At 43.9% G+C, this 14,221-nt stretch overlaps 1 protein-coding gene across 3 annotated transcripts in view; it reads right to left on the bottom strand.

The window, feature by feature from the left end:
• Positions 1-10,496, bottom strand: part of HPSE2 (heparanase 2 (inactive)) — a 693,143-nt gene extending 682,647 nt beyond the window's left edge. For all 3 annotated transcript variants that reach the window (XM_043980493.1, XM_043980494.1, XM_043980495.1), the window contains exons 1-2: positions 10,121-10,496; positions 6,658-6,815 (exon numbers count right to left, since the gene is read on the bottom strand). In XM_043980493.1, the coding sequence (XP_043836428.1) occupies positions 6,658-6,815; positions 10,121-10,380 (418 nt within the window). In that variant the 5' untranslated portion in view covers positions 10,381-10,496. The remainder of the gene's footprint in view (positions 1-6,657; positions 6,816-10,120) is intronic.
• Positions 10,497-14,221: the final 3,725 nt, after the last annotated feature.

The raw sequence follows: 14,221 nt of genomic DNA, 5'->3' as shown, positions 1-14,221 counted from the left end.
TCCCCTGAGAGCTCGGGCCAGGGCTGAGCCATTCCTTCCCTCCAGTTAACATCTGTTCTACATATCTTAGGTATTTGATTTATAGTCATTTTAGCACTTTATTACATAGTCTTAGTACTGTTTTCTGATAGTTTCATGTGTGACAGACAGTCTTACCTCCCTAACATGACTATAAGCCTTTTGAGGGGCCCGAAGAGGCAATTTCTTTTAGAGACCAATGGAGTATAGTGGAGGGCTGGACTGTAGCATCAATAAGACCTGGGTTCAAATCCTACCACCAATATTTACTGGTCATGTGAATTTAGGCAATTCACCAAACCTCTCAGTCAATGAGCTGTTTTTGTTTGTTTGTTTTTTTAAATGAAGGAAACATATTTTTAAAATATATTTATTTAATATTTTATTTTCCCCCAATAACATCTAGAAGCATTAATTAAGCACTATGTCCAGGCACTGTACCAGAAATGGAACCTTACCAATATGATAATTTGTTTTGACTGATACATATTTGTACAGGAGGCAGCTGTGTGGATCAGTAGATAAAGCACTGGGCCTGGGGTCAAGAAACGCTGAGTTCAAATCCAGCTTCAGACCCTGGGCAAGTCACTTAACCTCTGTTTGTCTTAATCCACTTGAGAAGGAAATAGCAAACCACTCCAGTATCCTTGCCAAGAAAACCCCAGAGAAAGAGAGGTCTACGGGGTCACAAAGAGTCGGATACAACTGAATGACAACATGTTTGTATATAGTAACTTAGGTTTCATTTTCCTTGCTCTCTTTACTGGGGAGTGGGGAGGTTCAGAAGAAGAGAATGTAGATGTGAAAATGAAATTTTAAAAAGAAAAGAAATGGAACCTCGGTTCCCTCATCTACAAAATGGAGATAGCGTACCATTAACATCACAAGTTTACTGTGACACTCAAAAGAAATGAGGTGCGTAAATGCTTTACAAGCCTGCAAGTACTACATACGTGTAAACTACTGTTACTCTCTTGTATCTCCCCAGGATCCTGAGCAGACCAGGATACAAGTTGGGCACTCAAAAATGACTTTTTGAATTAGATTTAATTTCAAGGAATGTTTATGTGAAATAGAGTTTTACTGAAAGATACAAGAGTTCAGGTTTACAAATAGATAAATATTTACTTGGGTATTCAGAACACAGTCGTGTTATGTAATGTTTGGCACTCACATAATCTGGAGGAGAAAAAGAACCACCTCACTTACATTTAGCCAAGAAAGCCTGCCTGTAGTCAGGGATTCTATCTCTTTGTGAAAGAGGGGATGTCTGCTGGAAAGACAGGTAAGGAATTGTTTGCTTTACTATACATTTGTTTAAAAGGGTTTGTTTGGGGTTTGGTTTTGTCCCCCAATGCCTAGGAAGCAAGAGGGGAAGAAAAGAAATGCTTACTAATTGAAAAAAACAAAAGAAAAAGAGGAAAAAAGGAATCTGAAATTTAAGGAAACACCACAAAGTTATAAGATTCGAAAAATACACAAACTGCACAGGGTTAAGAAGGCAGAGCCAAAGCAGGGTGTGGGAACAGGTGGGAGAAATGACTGAAAATCACAAAATCCACACTAGGTCAATAGAAGCTAGCCGTAGTATTGGTTCTCGTGCATAGACAGAGCCCATGTCACCTTAGACTTTCATGGATATTGGTAAAATGTTCAAAATAATGTAAAACAAATATCCAATAAGTTTGCCGAGTAGTTGCATATACAAGAGCTCTCCAAACGACCTACTTCACTGGAGGTGACTCTGGCTTCTACAAGTCTACAGTGATGGGCTACAAATTCTGCCAGGCTCTGCCCTGCTCAAAAGGCTTCAAGACAAGACAACAAAAAGTGTCTGTTTTCTGAGTGTGGGGAAAGGCTCATCGCCAGCAGACCAACTGGTGAGTGATGGATTCTTTGGCCATGGCAACCCATGAGACAAAGACAAAATACAAAACTGCTCCAGTGGCAGAGTATCAAAAATGGGAACGGAGGACGCTCAGAATATGCTGATGCTCCAAATATAAGATCCTATGGCTTAGGACCCTCATGGAACCAGAATGGTAGATGGGAAAGAGTGCTAGATCTTGAACCAAAGAACTGGAGTTTGAATTTGGATTATGCCACTTACTAGCTGTGTGTGCCCTCGGGCAAGTCACTAAACTAACCTCCCTGAGTTTTAGTTTCCTCCATATAATGAGGTAATTGCATACCAGGTGACTAGTCTAGAAACAACCTACTCTAATTTGTGATTTTATGATCCCAAGTAACCATGAGTAAGGCATGATCAGGGCACCATCCATTAACCTGTCTGGGTGGAATGGAGGAGTTGTGATGAGAGGTGGCGAGGAGGATAAGACTAATTCTCTCTGATTTATCCCATCTCTAGCCTGTTTGTACATAGTTGTCTACATGTTATCTCTTCCATTAGACTGTGAGATCCTGAGAGCTTGGGCTATCTTTTGCCTTTCTTTGGTAGTCCCAGCACTTAGCACAATGTCTGTCACATAGTAGGTGCTTAATAAATGCTTATTGACTGACTGACAAGATGTGATATCACTGAAAGCATAATTAGGGAAGTTTCCAAAAGGGGTATTTCCATAAATGGAGTTGTAAAGAATTGTAGGTGAGGCAGGTGTCTTAATGGGCTCATAAATTACTTGGGAAACTAAAGCTACAGGGAATATAACTTGCCTTTATTCATGATGTGTGTCACGGAAAACAAATAATACTAAGGAACTAGAAAGGGACAGAAATATAAATGAAGTCACCAGTAAAATTCATCACAGAGGGATTGAATGGACCTCATCTGCATTACAGCGAAAGAAACCAGTGACAATTACAATTAAAGAAATCAGTTCTGTCCTCCTCCTCCTCCTCTCCTTTCCCCTCTCTAAAGTCTTACATTTGTCTCAATCAGTGCTACAAAACTCTCTTTTTTCTTTGGAAAATTTATAATTATATAATCTCTCTCAAACACACGCAGCTCAGCTCAATTGGAGGGGGGGAGAAAAGGGGAAATGGCATGTTACTGGAAACTAGCAAAATGAAAAACTTTTAAATACCTACATAGAAATGTTAGGTATCATCTGGCCTGAACAAAAATGTCATGTTATAGGTACACCTTCTGACTTCACTTTATCTAGCTAGTCTGTATTTTTTGCTTTAAGGCAACACAGTTCTTCTATGAAGCATGGTATAGAGTAGTAGGCTCAAAAATTTTAACTTCTCTGGGACTTAATTTTCTCATTCAAAAAATGGATATATCATCTGTACCACTCACACAGAAGAGATGCTGTGAGGATCAAATGAGATATTATCTATAAAGCACTTTGTGGACCTTATAGCACTATATCATCAGTTACTGTTACACACAAGCATCTAGTTCAGTACCACTCACAAAGTAGGTCCGCTCATCTGATGATAAGAGTGGTAGGTAATGACAGGAAGGGGCCCCTCCCCAGATTTACCCAATTTGTAAAAGGTCTTTGCTGAAAGCTCGTTTGCTTGAAATTGGCAATATAACACAAAGCAACAAAAACAAGAGATATGATTTAGAGATACTCATGCATCAAAGGGCAAGAAATAGGGCACGCTCTTAAACTCTGCTGGGTTCTCAAATACTGATACAGTTCAGAGCATCTTATTACCAGAGAGACATAAATCAGAAAGTGTTTGGCTACGAGCAATAAACTCGATTAGTGTCTGGAAGGCCTGACTTTAAAGAAAGTTTTCCAAGAATTGAATCCAGGTAGCTTGAATAAAAAACAGCTATAGGAATAGAGTATTATTTTAAAAGCTAAGACACATACGGCAGATGCATGGGAAGGAACCCAGAAAAAAAGCAAAGAGAATTAGGTGGCTGGTGGGCAGCTAGAAATAAGAAAGGCTGAACCTCATGAAAAATTTGCTGGCAATAACCTTTAGGATAGAACTGTCTTTCCCAGGAGGAATGGTAAAAATCACATTCCTAGAGATATTTAATACCAGACTGGACAAAGCAAGAGAGAGGATCCCACATGGAATTCTATGCCGACACTAGCCCCTGAAGAGGTAGGTAGACTGAAGATGACCTCTCAGATCTTTTCCATCTCTGATTTTTTGATTCTATGAAGTTTTATGGGCCACGGCCTTCTGCCAATTTCCTCTCTCCCCAGGGTGCCCACTTTCTCCTTTTACAAAGGAGGCAAATTGCATCCTTCATTTTAAACAGATCTCATTGTTCTCAATGAATCAGTAATTCTATCCTGGGTAGAAGTTTGACAGAAGAAAGCCAATTCCTAAACTTATATCTGTCTTTTTCTTTTTTTCATTCTCTCCTCACCCCAATGCCCCACCCTGGGATTCCTGGGGCTCTCGAATGTTCTACCATAAACAATGAAGAAAGCATGTTTAATGGAAAATGAACATGAAAGAGCTGTTTAATCAGCAAAATCACTAATATTCATTCCACCTCTAGTCTCTGTCACAATGCTGACAATAACAGCATGAACCAATAGGCTCTAGGCCGTACAACCCTCTGTCAAACTTCCCCAGGGTTGTTATTATATTGTAATTTATTTTTTTTCCTTTTGCAGTGTGTGACACAGAAATCTTGCTGCACAATCCCTTCTTTTTTCTCACAACTGTAACATTCACCTTTTTAAAAGACCCCAACAAATACAAACATTCTTGTACACGATTATCTCTAAAAATAAACATAATGCATATGAGAAGGCCTTCAGCAAGTTTGTAAGCCTTGCTCAGCCTCATCCATATTGGATCTAGAGAATCCATATTGGAGAGAAAAAATAAACTGTAGAAGAAAGAGAAAATGGTTTAAAGGCAGAGGACCTGTCTCTGGGTCCCAGTTCTTAGGGGGAAATAATGTCAATACCCATTCATTGGCCAGTGGCTAAACACAATGGGGCATCCAAATGTGAAGGAAGAGTAGTAAGAAACTCAGCCCCTGAAAAGGACTGAGAAGCATTGGATGACTTCTACAAAGTGATACAAAGTGAATAAGCAGAACCCAGAAATCAATATAAACAATTGCTACAACAATGGAAATGCAAAGAATAGCAGTAAAACAAATGAAATTGAAGGCTTTGAAATTGTAATGACCAAGCTTGGTCCCAAAGAAGAGATTTGAAAAGATGCCTCCCCACCCTCACTCAGCTCTTGCAGGGAGTCCACAGGTGTGGAACATGGAATAACTGCCAGCCTTTTGGGATATATTGATCAGTTTTGCTGAACTTGTTTTCTTCCTCTTTGTAAATTCTTTTTATAAGGGATGGTTCTATGGAAGAGGGAGAGGGAAATTTAGGTGATATAAAAACAAAGGATATTAATAAAAAATTATTTTTTACAAAAATGAGCCCCAGTTCTACTATTTACTGTTTGTGTGAGCTTGGGCAAGTCAATTCTCTTTGGACTTCAGCCTCTTCATCTGGGAAATGATGAAGTTGGACCAGAAGACTTCTAAGGTCCCTTAAGATCCCAAAGACATGCCTATGCCTTCTAAGGTTGACAACTCCTAAAAGGGTCCTTTCATAAATTTTATTCAGACTTCTTAGGCTGTCTGTACCAACACTGGTTTCTCTCTACCTCCCCCTGACATCTAGATATTGCTTAGGTGTAATCAAAGAGTGGAACATCTTTCCTGAAATCTCTTATTCAGTGCACAAGCGAGAAATTCAGAAGGGAAAAGGAAAGGAAAGGAAAGAAGCCCAGACACTTCTTTCCCAGAATTTTCCAAACTGAAAACCCCTGGAAATTAGATGTAAGAAAGACAGCCTAGGGAGCTCTGGAACCCTAGATTTACGTCCCTTAAAGACAAAGAAAAATGCACTTTGCCCCTTAAAAAGGTAAACAGAAGGGTCAACCTACCAAAAGACAATGTCCTCGTGGATCATCTATGTTCTACAAACCTAAACTGAAGACAAATCAACTTGAGCCCAAGGTACAAACAGGAAGAGACCTTAAGGATCAGCCTATCCCTCTAGTAAATATGAAAAGTTGTGGGTTAGGACTAATAGAAAGATAGTCTACATTAAATAAGGCCATTTGACTTCTTTCACTAGCAGAAAGGAAGCTTTTCAAACCCAGAAGCATTCTGAGATAAATCTCCAGACCTGAACAGAGCGGCTTCTAGAAAAGGGATAGGGGAAGGCATTCCGGCCGGATAAGCCTAAAGGCTACAAAGAAATTATCAAAAGAAAAAGTAAATTCCTTTCTTCTAAGGCCCCAAGTCTGACACTTGAAGCAGATCTTTAGTCCTGAAGGATGCGTATTTTAATAGGAACTTCCCTGTACAGTTTTCCCCCTCCAAGATGGGATGGCATTCTGACGGCATTATTCAATGTGCTTGAAAGTATCTCCAGAAGCCACCCCAAGGCATTGGAGGCCTGACACCGCTCCCTCCCTCCAAGATTTCACCAAAGTGGAGCCGGGCCATTGCTCAGCTTGGAAGGAGAGATACCACAAGAGCTATTTACTGCCCCATAAAAAAATCACGCAAAAGTCTCCAAAGTCAAGGGCCTTTCTTGCCAGGGGCCAGGGGCTTTTTAGGGATTTTGAAAAGATCCCTAGGCCTGTCTGGCAGGCTTTCATCTCCTTCTTTCCCGCTGCACCAGCGCCCGCTCCCTCGCACCCGGGATCAAGGTGAATCGAGTTTCTCACCATCCTCGTAGTTCTTGAGATAGTAATCAGGGCCAGGGCCCCCGCGACTTTTCGCTGGGTTCCTCAGGTTTTGGAACTGGAGAAAATCTGTCCTCTTGCCCCCGAAACGCAGGAAGGCGGGCGACAGACCCCGGGCCAGGGTCACCAGCCGCTTGGAGCTGCGAAGAGAAGAGAGAGATAAGAGGAATGGGGGAATCGGTACGTAAAAAGGAAGCCTGGGTCTCCAGAGGCTGAGTGCATCGCACCCTTCCTCCCTAAGTACCCCGTGGGGTCGTCGGGAACCGAGGCCCCAGGACCATGGAGGGTGGGAATTCTGCGCGCTCCTGCTGCCCACTCGGCGCCGGGCTCTGGTTGCTTCGCTTCCTCCTTCCTGCAAGTCAGTCCCGCGTAACTTTGTCGGGACTTCGGCCAGACGGAGCGGGGCCGTCCAACATTATCTTCGCTAACGCTGCTGGGCTCCCAGGGTTGCCAGTTCCCCTGGGGCTGTGACCTCAACTCTCAGGTATAACGTATGCTCCTTTTAAAACGGGAATCTAAAATCACTGGTGTCTTTGCAGTATCTTTCTTTTACTTTTTGTTTAAAGAAGAAACTTCGGTTGCTGCGACCACGGACCTGAGGGGCAGCGGAGCCCGGCGCGGGGGGGACGCCGCTCTGCTGCAGCCAAGCGCGCTTTCCTGCGGAAGATTCCAGACGCCCGCCCCGCTCGCAGCTGCAAAAGCCCGGCTCTGCCTCTGCTTCCCGATCCGCTGCCGACCAGTGAGGCTTAACCACAGGTAAACCTGCTCGCTGAGTCTCAGCCCAGCGCCGCTCTTTGGAGACTTTCCGAAGCCCACAATTCAGGTGGCCTCCGATTTTTTTTTTAAATTGAATTTCCTTCTCCATTGCCTTTTTAACCCCATCCACCCCGTAGCTCTCGGGCCAGAAGGGTTGCTGGGATAGATCCTAGAACTTCTTGCCTTCTGGAGAAAAAAGTATGCAATGCTTTTTACCCTGGGAACGTGCAGTTTTTGCAGCTGCTGAAACCCAGCCTACTCTACGGAAAGGCAATCCTGGGCTTGGTCTCTGCTTTCTTTTCCTTTCTCATCCTCCGCATTTGGGAGCTTTTTGCAAACTTTCGGGAAAGGAACCATGCAGGTATGAGGGCAGTAAATTAAACCTAGGAATTTGGAACTTTTTTACTTGGAGAAACTTAAGCGCCAATTTTGCAACTGCGATATTTCGAGGCGAATGGGACTTTGGATACACGTAAGCATGGAAGTTCCAGAAAGTAAGCAACCAAAATAATTAGCTTAATAACTCTTATATTCCTTTACAGCCAATTGATGGGGGGGGGGGGGCTGAGAGAGGGAAAACCAGTAGAAAATAAGAGAAAATAGCGCATAGGTTTTCAGTTCTGGATTTGTTGGTTTAAAAAAAAATTTTTAACACTTTCCTGACTTAGAATTGGGGAGTCTAACTCCACCTGGAGACTCCAGGGAGATACGTAAAGGGGATGAGAATGGAGAGGAAAGGGACCAAACTAGAAAGTGCGGCAGAATAAACCGAGTCCCCTCTGGAGGTCACGGTTGAGTACATGGAAGGGATGTCTGAGCTTAAAGGTGATCCGCAGAGGCGACCCGCTGCAAGAACGGTTAGTGGGCAAAAGGAGCCACTAAAAAGTGGCAATAGGGGGGGCACAGGAGGACCTCCAAATTCCACAATTATATTTCTGCACCTGAGCAGGCTGTGAAAAGAACGCCGTGCCATTATGTAGCACTGTTCCCTAATGCACACATAGCCACTGCAAACTCGCAAATAAACCCCGGGCATCTTTCCATAAAAGCGGCCGTTATAAAAATCATCTCTGCAGCCAGCATGGAGAACATAGCATGGTTGTAGAGTTGGCTGTTTTGATTTTTTTTCCTCTGAAACTATATATAGACAAGCTAGTGCATGCTGTCCATCACAAACATGTCATGTTTATTTCAAGAAACGCGCGCCTATTGCCGTACACACATTCGCACTGCGTAAAGAGACACGCATCCACATGGATACTCTCCTTGGCCACATGAGCACTCTTTCTAAAAGAAAGAGCAAGCCGCCCTGCACTGTTTTGCCTCACCCGGGCAGCACAGACATTGACAAGGATCGAGACGGCTCCGCTGCTGTCTGGGAAGATCCTCCCGCCCGGGATGTTTCATTCCACGTGGAAGCAGCACTCCACGTGTCTCATTCCCCTGCAGCTCCCGGGAGATCCGGCGGATTCTCCCGCAGAGGTAGGAAGGCCGGGAGCAAAAGGTACATTTCCCAATGGGTGAAATTACTCACTGAAAGAAGAGCATCGGACACCAGCCTCGGAAAAGGAAAAGCGGGACTGGGTGATCCCACTCTATGTTTCTCCCTCTCCCTCGCTCTGCTGGAGACTCAGGGCTTTAGGGTGGTTTACCCATAGCTGAGTCTCCGTGTTGGAAGGAATTTTTTTAAGCCAATATTTACTTTCAACTTAGTAGAGACTATTTTTTACACTCCATCTCCTCGTCCGTAATGTGGATGGATCGCGGTTGCTAGCGAGTCAGGGAGTTAAAAAAATACTGGGAAAATGCAAAGAGAGTTACTTGGCATAGCCCGAAGAGCAGTTGGGAAAACCGGTCGGTACTCCCTCGTTTGCTAATCTGCCTGCGACCCGTTCAAACTTAGAAACATCCCCGAAGTATTTTAGGGCTACTTTAAGCTCCCCTTATATACTGTAAGATCGGGTCGAGGATTTTTTTTTCTTTCAAGAAAACTAAACTATGCATAGTTACCGCAGGAGACTTGAGGAGGAGGGACTGGGAAAGGGGGGAGCATTCCATATATAAAAAGCTGTTTGCCAGCCCCACAGGCTGGAGGAGACAGCGGAAGATATTTAGTTTAAAAATAATAATAATAAATCCGTTTTTGTACGCCGATCAGTCTCTGCTCTCCAGCTGGGAGTGGGAGAAAATTAGCGAAACGATCTTTCCGTGGAAAATTCCACTTTCGTGCGATCCCTTCACAGAGCAAACACAGGCGCGCGCGGGTCCACACACAGACACACTCACACCCCTTCCCCTCAAGTCTTTGTTGCCAGAGATGGTTCTTCAGTTTGCAGCTAGCCCCCTTTTCTTGTTTCTTTTCAAAAGGAGACGGGGAGGGCTAATTGTTGTGGATATATGTAAGCACAACATTTTTTCAGTCATAACTGATAAGTTTCTGAAATGCTTTTCTGCATTGCAAACATGTGCATCTTAATAGAAAACATTGCTTTTCCCAATCACAAGTTACAGCCCCAGAGCAGGATATCCAGAAGAAAAGCCTCCTATCTTTGCTTTGAGAGAGATCTGCTTTTTTTTTTTCCTTTCCGCTCTTGGAATGGGGGATGGGAGGGGGTGGGGGTTGTTTTGAAAAAAAAAAAAAAAGAAAAAGAAAAAGAAAAAGTATGATACATCGAAGCCCCTGCCTTACCTTAAGAAATCGAGCCAGCCATCATGAATGATGGAAGGGTCCAGCTGTAGAGAGAGGAAGTTTTCATTGACTGTCCTGACAGGGCTCTTGGTGCTCACATCGAGAAGAATCAGAGTTTTTTCCTTCACACCTTGAGACTTGCCTACAGGAAAAGTTCTCCTGTCTCCAGCTTGGGAGGAAAGAGAGAGATGTAGCATCAGAGCAAGCCACAGTGCCATCGGGCTTAGGAGCGCAGGGGGGCAGGAGCTGGGATAGGGCATGGCGTGGAGAGAAGGCACGGAACTCCCTAATTAAATCCCTCTGATTTGAGCCCCTTCTTTCTACAGGGTCTTGCTGGTGACTAATTGTCCTTATCTAAAGTGTGTGTCTGTCTGCCTTCCCCCCCCCTTTTTTTTCCTCTTCCTTTTTTTTTCCTTTTTTTTTTCTTTTTTTCTTTTTCTTTTTCTTTCTTTTTTTTTTTTTTCAGTGTTTTGGTGCTGGTGGAGCGAACTCACGCCCCTGGCCAGCCTTTTCAGCGACTGGTGCCAAGAGTCCTCGTTCACCAGCGCCGCCCCTTTAAGAGATTTAGACTGACTGCAGACATTTTGTAACTTTTTAAAGGTAAGGGGTGGGGGGGGGGAAGGCGGGAAGTGGGGGAACTGAAGGGGGGGTGTGGGAGAATTGTAGTCTCCTGGTTTAACCCTCTAGAGTCTGGATCTGAGAAAGGGGAATGTAGCAGTGGTGTTCTAATATTTCGGGGATGGAACGTGCTGCCCTGTTTTCCTTATTTCTGTGATCCGACGGGGCAAGTAACGCCCAACCGGAGGCTTTTTCACTTGATGTATCATCAACGAGTTGTTTGCCCTGACGCCCAGAGGCATTTTGGAAACCACGGGGCACGTCTCTGACGGGGACCTTTTTTTTTTGGGTTGGGAGAGAAAAAGGAGAGTTGGGGGTGGGTGTCTGCTGTGGTGAAGGTGACTAATGCCACGCGTAAATTGCACAGTGAGCCTGTGGGAGTTTTCGTGTCAGCAACACATAGAACAGCAACCTAGCTGTATCTTTTAACCTTTAGGGGGCAAAGGGCAGTTCCCAGAAGGAAAGCAGAGCTTGCCCGAGTGAAAGAACCCTCTCTGCTCCGCAGCTGTTCCCGTGGGAGATGGAACGGAGCCCGCGCAGCCCTGTGACCATACCAGAAGAGACCCGGCTCCTCCGCAGTGGCCAAGGACCTGACCTCTGCCCCTGTGTCCGGGGCCAAGACTGAGCCAGAGCAAAGGGCAGACAAATCTTTAACGGGTAACAACGGGCATCAGAAGGACCACTCGTCTGTGCCGGTTGTCTTGGCAGCACCTCTACCCACCCGCCCGCCCGAGGTCACCACTCCTGTCGTCTCCCAGTGGGAGAAAGCGAAGGATTCAGGCCTTCCTTCCTTATTACCAAAGGAAGGGAAGGGAGTCAGCATTTTCGTTGCTGATCAGCTAACCCCTGAATAAAGAAGCAAAGCAGCTGGGAGAGATGCCTGGGGGAACACCTTGACTCTCACACTAGCTTGTGCAAAAAAGGTAGCAAGATCTCTCATCTACATCTCCAGAAAGTGGCTGGCAAAGTGAAGGAAGGAACTACTTAATAAAGATTCCTCCCAGCCCAGCTTTCCAGGACAGCCAGGGAAGGAATTAAGAAAGAGGTCAGTACTGAGCAGGCACTGAGCCTGCCAACCCTGTGATTCTGGAGCCTGAAGAAGCCCATACTCCAAACCCCACCAGCACCACAGCAGAGGGCAAGGGGCCTGCATGACACGTGGAAGTGCAGGGGCAGCCTTGGCTCTGTCTGGAGAAGGTCTGGTGAGCTTTGAGGACACAGCAATCCCCTTCGGGACCCAGCGGCCCACCAAGTCTAAAATTAAGGTGTTAAAATGTATTTCTTGCTCCTGGCCTATTTCTTTACCCTCTCACTTAACCATTCATGCTATGGGATTTTTCAGATATTCCCAGTCTTTTAAGAGGAGATTATTTTTACCAGAATTTGCAACGTAAGTGACTGCTTCATGGAGCAGAATATATGGTGAAATTAGCCAAGCAGTTCATTAAAAGAATCTTGTGGGTAATATATTACTCTCACATTTCTGCAGCAGGCACTTGGAAAGTTACTATGGGCTTTCCTCACAAAAACCCTTTGGGAGGCAAGTAGTCTTATCATCTTCAGCCTTTCAAAGCTCCGAAGACCAAGATTCTCAGTAGTTGAATGAAGGGGGTGAGGGAAGAGGAGGGGAAGAATAAGCATTTGTATGGAGCCTCCTATGTGCCAGGCATTTTGCTATTTGCTTTACAAATATTTCATTTGATCCTCCATTGGATGACTTACCCAAGGTCATATAGCTAATAAGGGCAAAGATGGGATTTGAACTCATGGCATGTCTGATATCCTTTCTACTATGTCATACCATCTCATCCTTAGTCTGAAGAATACAGCATGGACAGAGATATAGGTTTATTTACTAAGGTCGTTTTTGCTTTGTTTTATGGTGTATGGTGATTTATAAATGATTTTATGAAGAAGAATGATAAAACAATGTTATGAATATGCAAATGATTGCAGATTTAAGTATTGGTTTCCCCACTTGTATTCAGGGCCAGAGCAAAGCAGGCTGATCAAGAATGTACTAGAATTTTTCACATGTCTGAGAAGGTTGCTATTGGCAGATTTTGTTCCTTTAGCAACCACACCAAGGTTTGCCAAAGGATCCACTGGGAAACTAAAGAGTTAATGTTCTTTTTTAAAATGCCTAAGCTTGTAACTAAGGGAAAAGTTAGGCTTTTGGAGTATCCAGCTTACTATGTATTATACTGCCCATAGTTTTTCTTTTTATGCTGATGAGTATGTGAGGGCTAGTGTCCAGTTACTTTAGTTAGCCTGAGATATGTTCCGCAGAACCCCTGGGTAGTGCAGAAAGTCGGCATTGATATAATAAAGCACTCGCTTTTTAATTGCTGACAAAATACCTAGCCGTTGTAATTCTGAGGTTATGTCTCAGGACATCAGGATCCAGAAAGGGTCTCAATAACATTTCTAAATAGTACCAGAAAGCTCAAGTCTGATCCGAGAAGAAGCCGACTGCTTTCCTCCAGCTTTTTGCCAGTCGAAGCCTCTACAGTACTTTGCCCATGTTTAGCCTTGTCTCCTAGAGAGAGAGAGAGAGAGAGAGAGAGAGAGAGAAAGATGTTTTAGGGTAGATATCTATGATTGATTCATTGTGTTTTTTATTCTGTAGTCTGTATGCCCATTAACGTTGGGGATGTGAATCAGCCTTGTGGTTTAGTTTATAAGCTCCCTGGGCACAGGGTCTGGGTCTTTGTAATTCCTTTTCTATATGTAACATCAAACTAATTAGTGAGAAAGACTGCTAGTACATTAATGGCAAATAAACATACCTAGATAGCTATAGAACCTTGAAGGATTAAAGTAAATAGATAAGTGCAAATCAAAAGGTAGGCTTAGGTAGGTGACCTACAAGTGAGTGGTGTCAGGCCCCCAGGCCCCAGGACCTTCCTGCAGGAGTGGGGTGGTAACCTTTTCCAACCTGCTAAGTATTGTACACCAAGAGCTAAATAATATTGGAGTCTCCTGGAAGACAAAAAAAAAAATGCTCTCCATTTCATGGAAAGCCTTGGGCATGAAACAGCCTCATAATGAGTTCCCTTTTGGTACTTAAATGTAAACTGAACCCACTTGTTGTCACTAATTCTGCTCTAAGGTAAATAGCATGAGGTGAAATATGTTGTTCTCCGTGATGGTGGTGAACAGCCAGAGTAATTGTCTGGCTTTTTGTCTGCTGCATTCAGCCCATCACAAACTCATAAACTCATCTTCTCCATCTTTTTCCTCCCTTCTACCTCAACACCCTTATTCCTGGCTCTGGGTCCCTCTCACCAGCCTCAGAGGCAGAACAACCTTCAGACCAGCTCCAAATGCCTTTCTAAGTCCATACCTGAAGCTTCTTAACTCAAAATAAAGGAAGGCAGAGTCTTGCACCTATATGCTGACTCTCTTCAGTAAGAGCGAATGTTATGAGCAAATGATTCTTGAAAGAGAATAGAGCTTAAACCCTGTATCTAGAATATGCTC

Source organism: Dromiciops gliroides, chromosome 2, assembly GCF_019393635.1.
Source record: "Dromiciops gliroides isolate mDroGli1 chromosome 2, mDroGli1.pri, whole genome shotgun sequence".
NCBI classification, from domain to species: Eukaryota; Metazoa; Chordata; class Mammalia; order Microbiotheria; family Microbiotheriidae; genus Dromiciops; species Dromiciops gliroides.
Note: the sequence above shows the minus strand (reverse complement) of the source record. Positions and strands in the feature narration are given on the sequence as shown.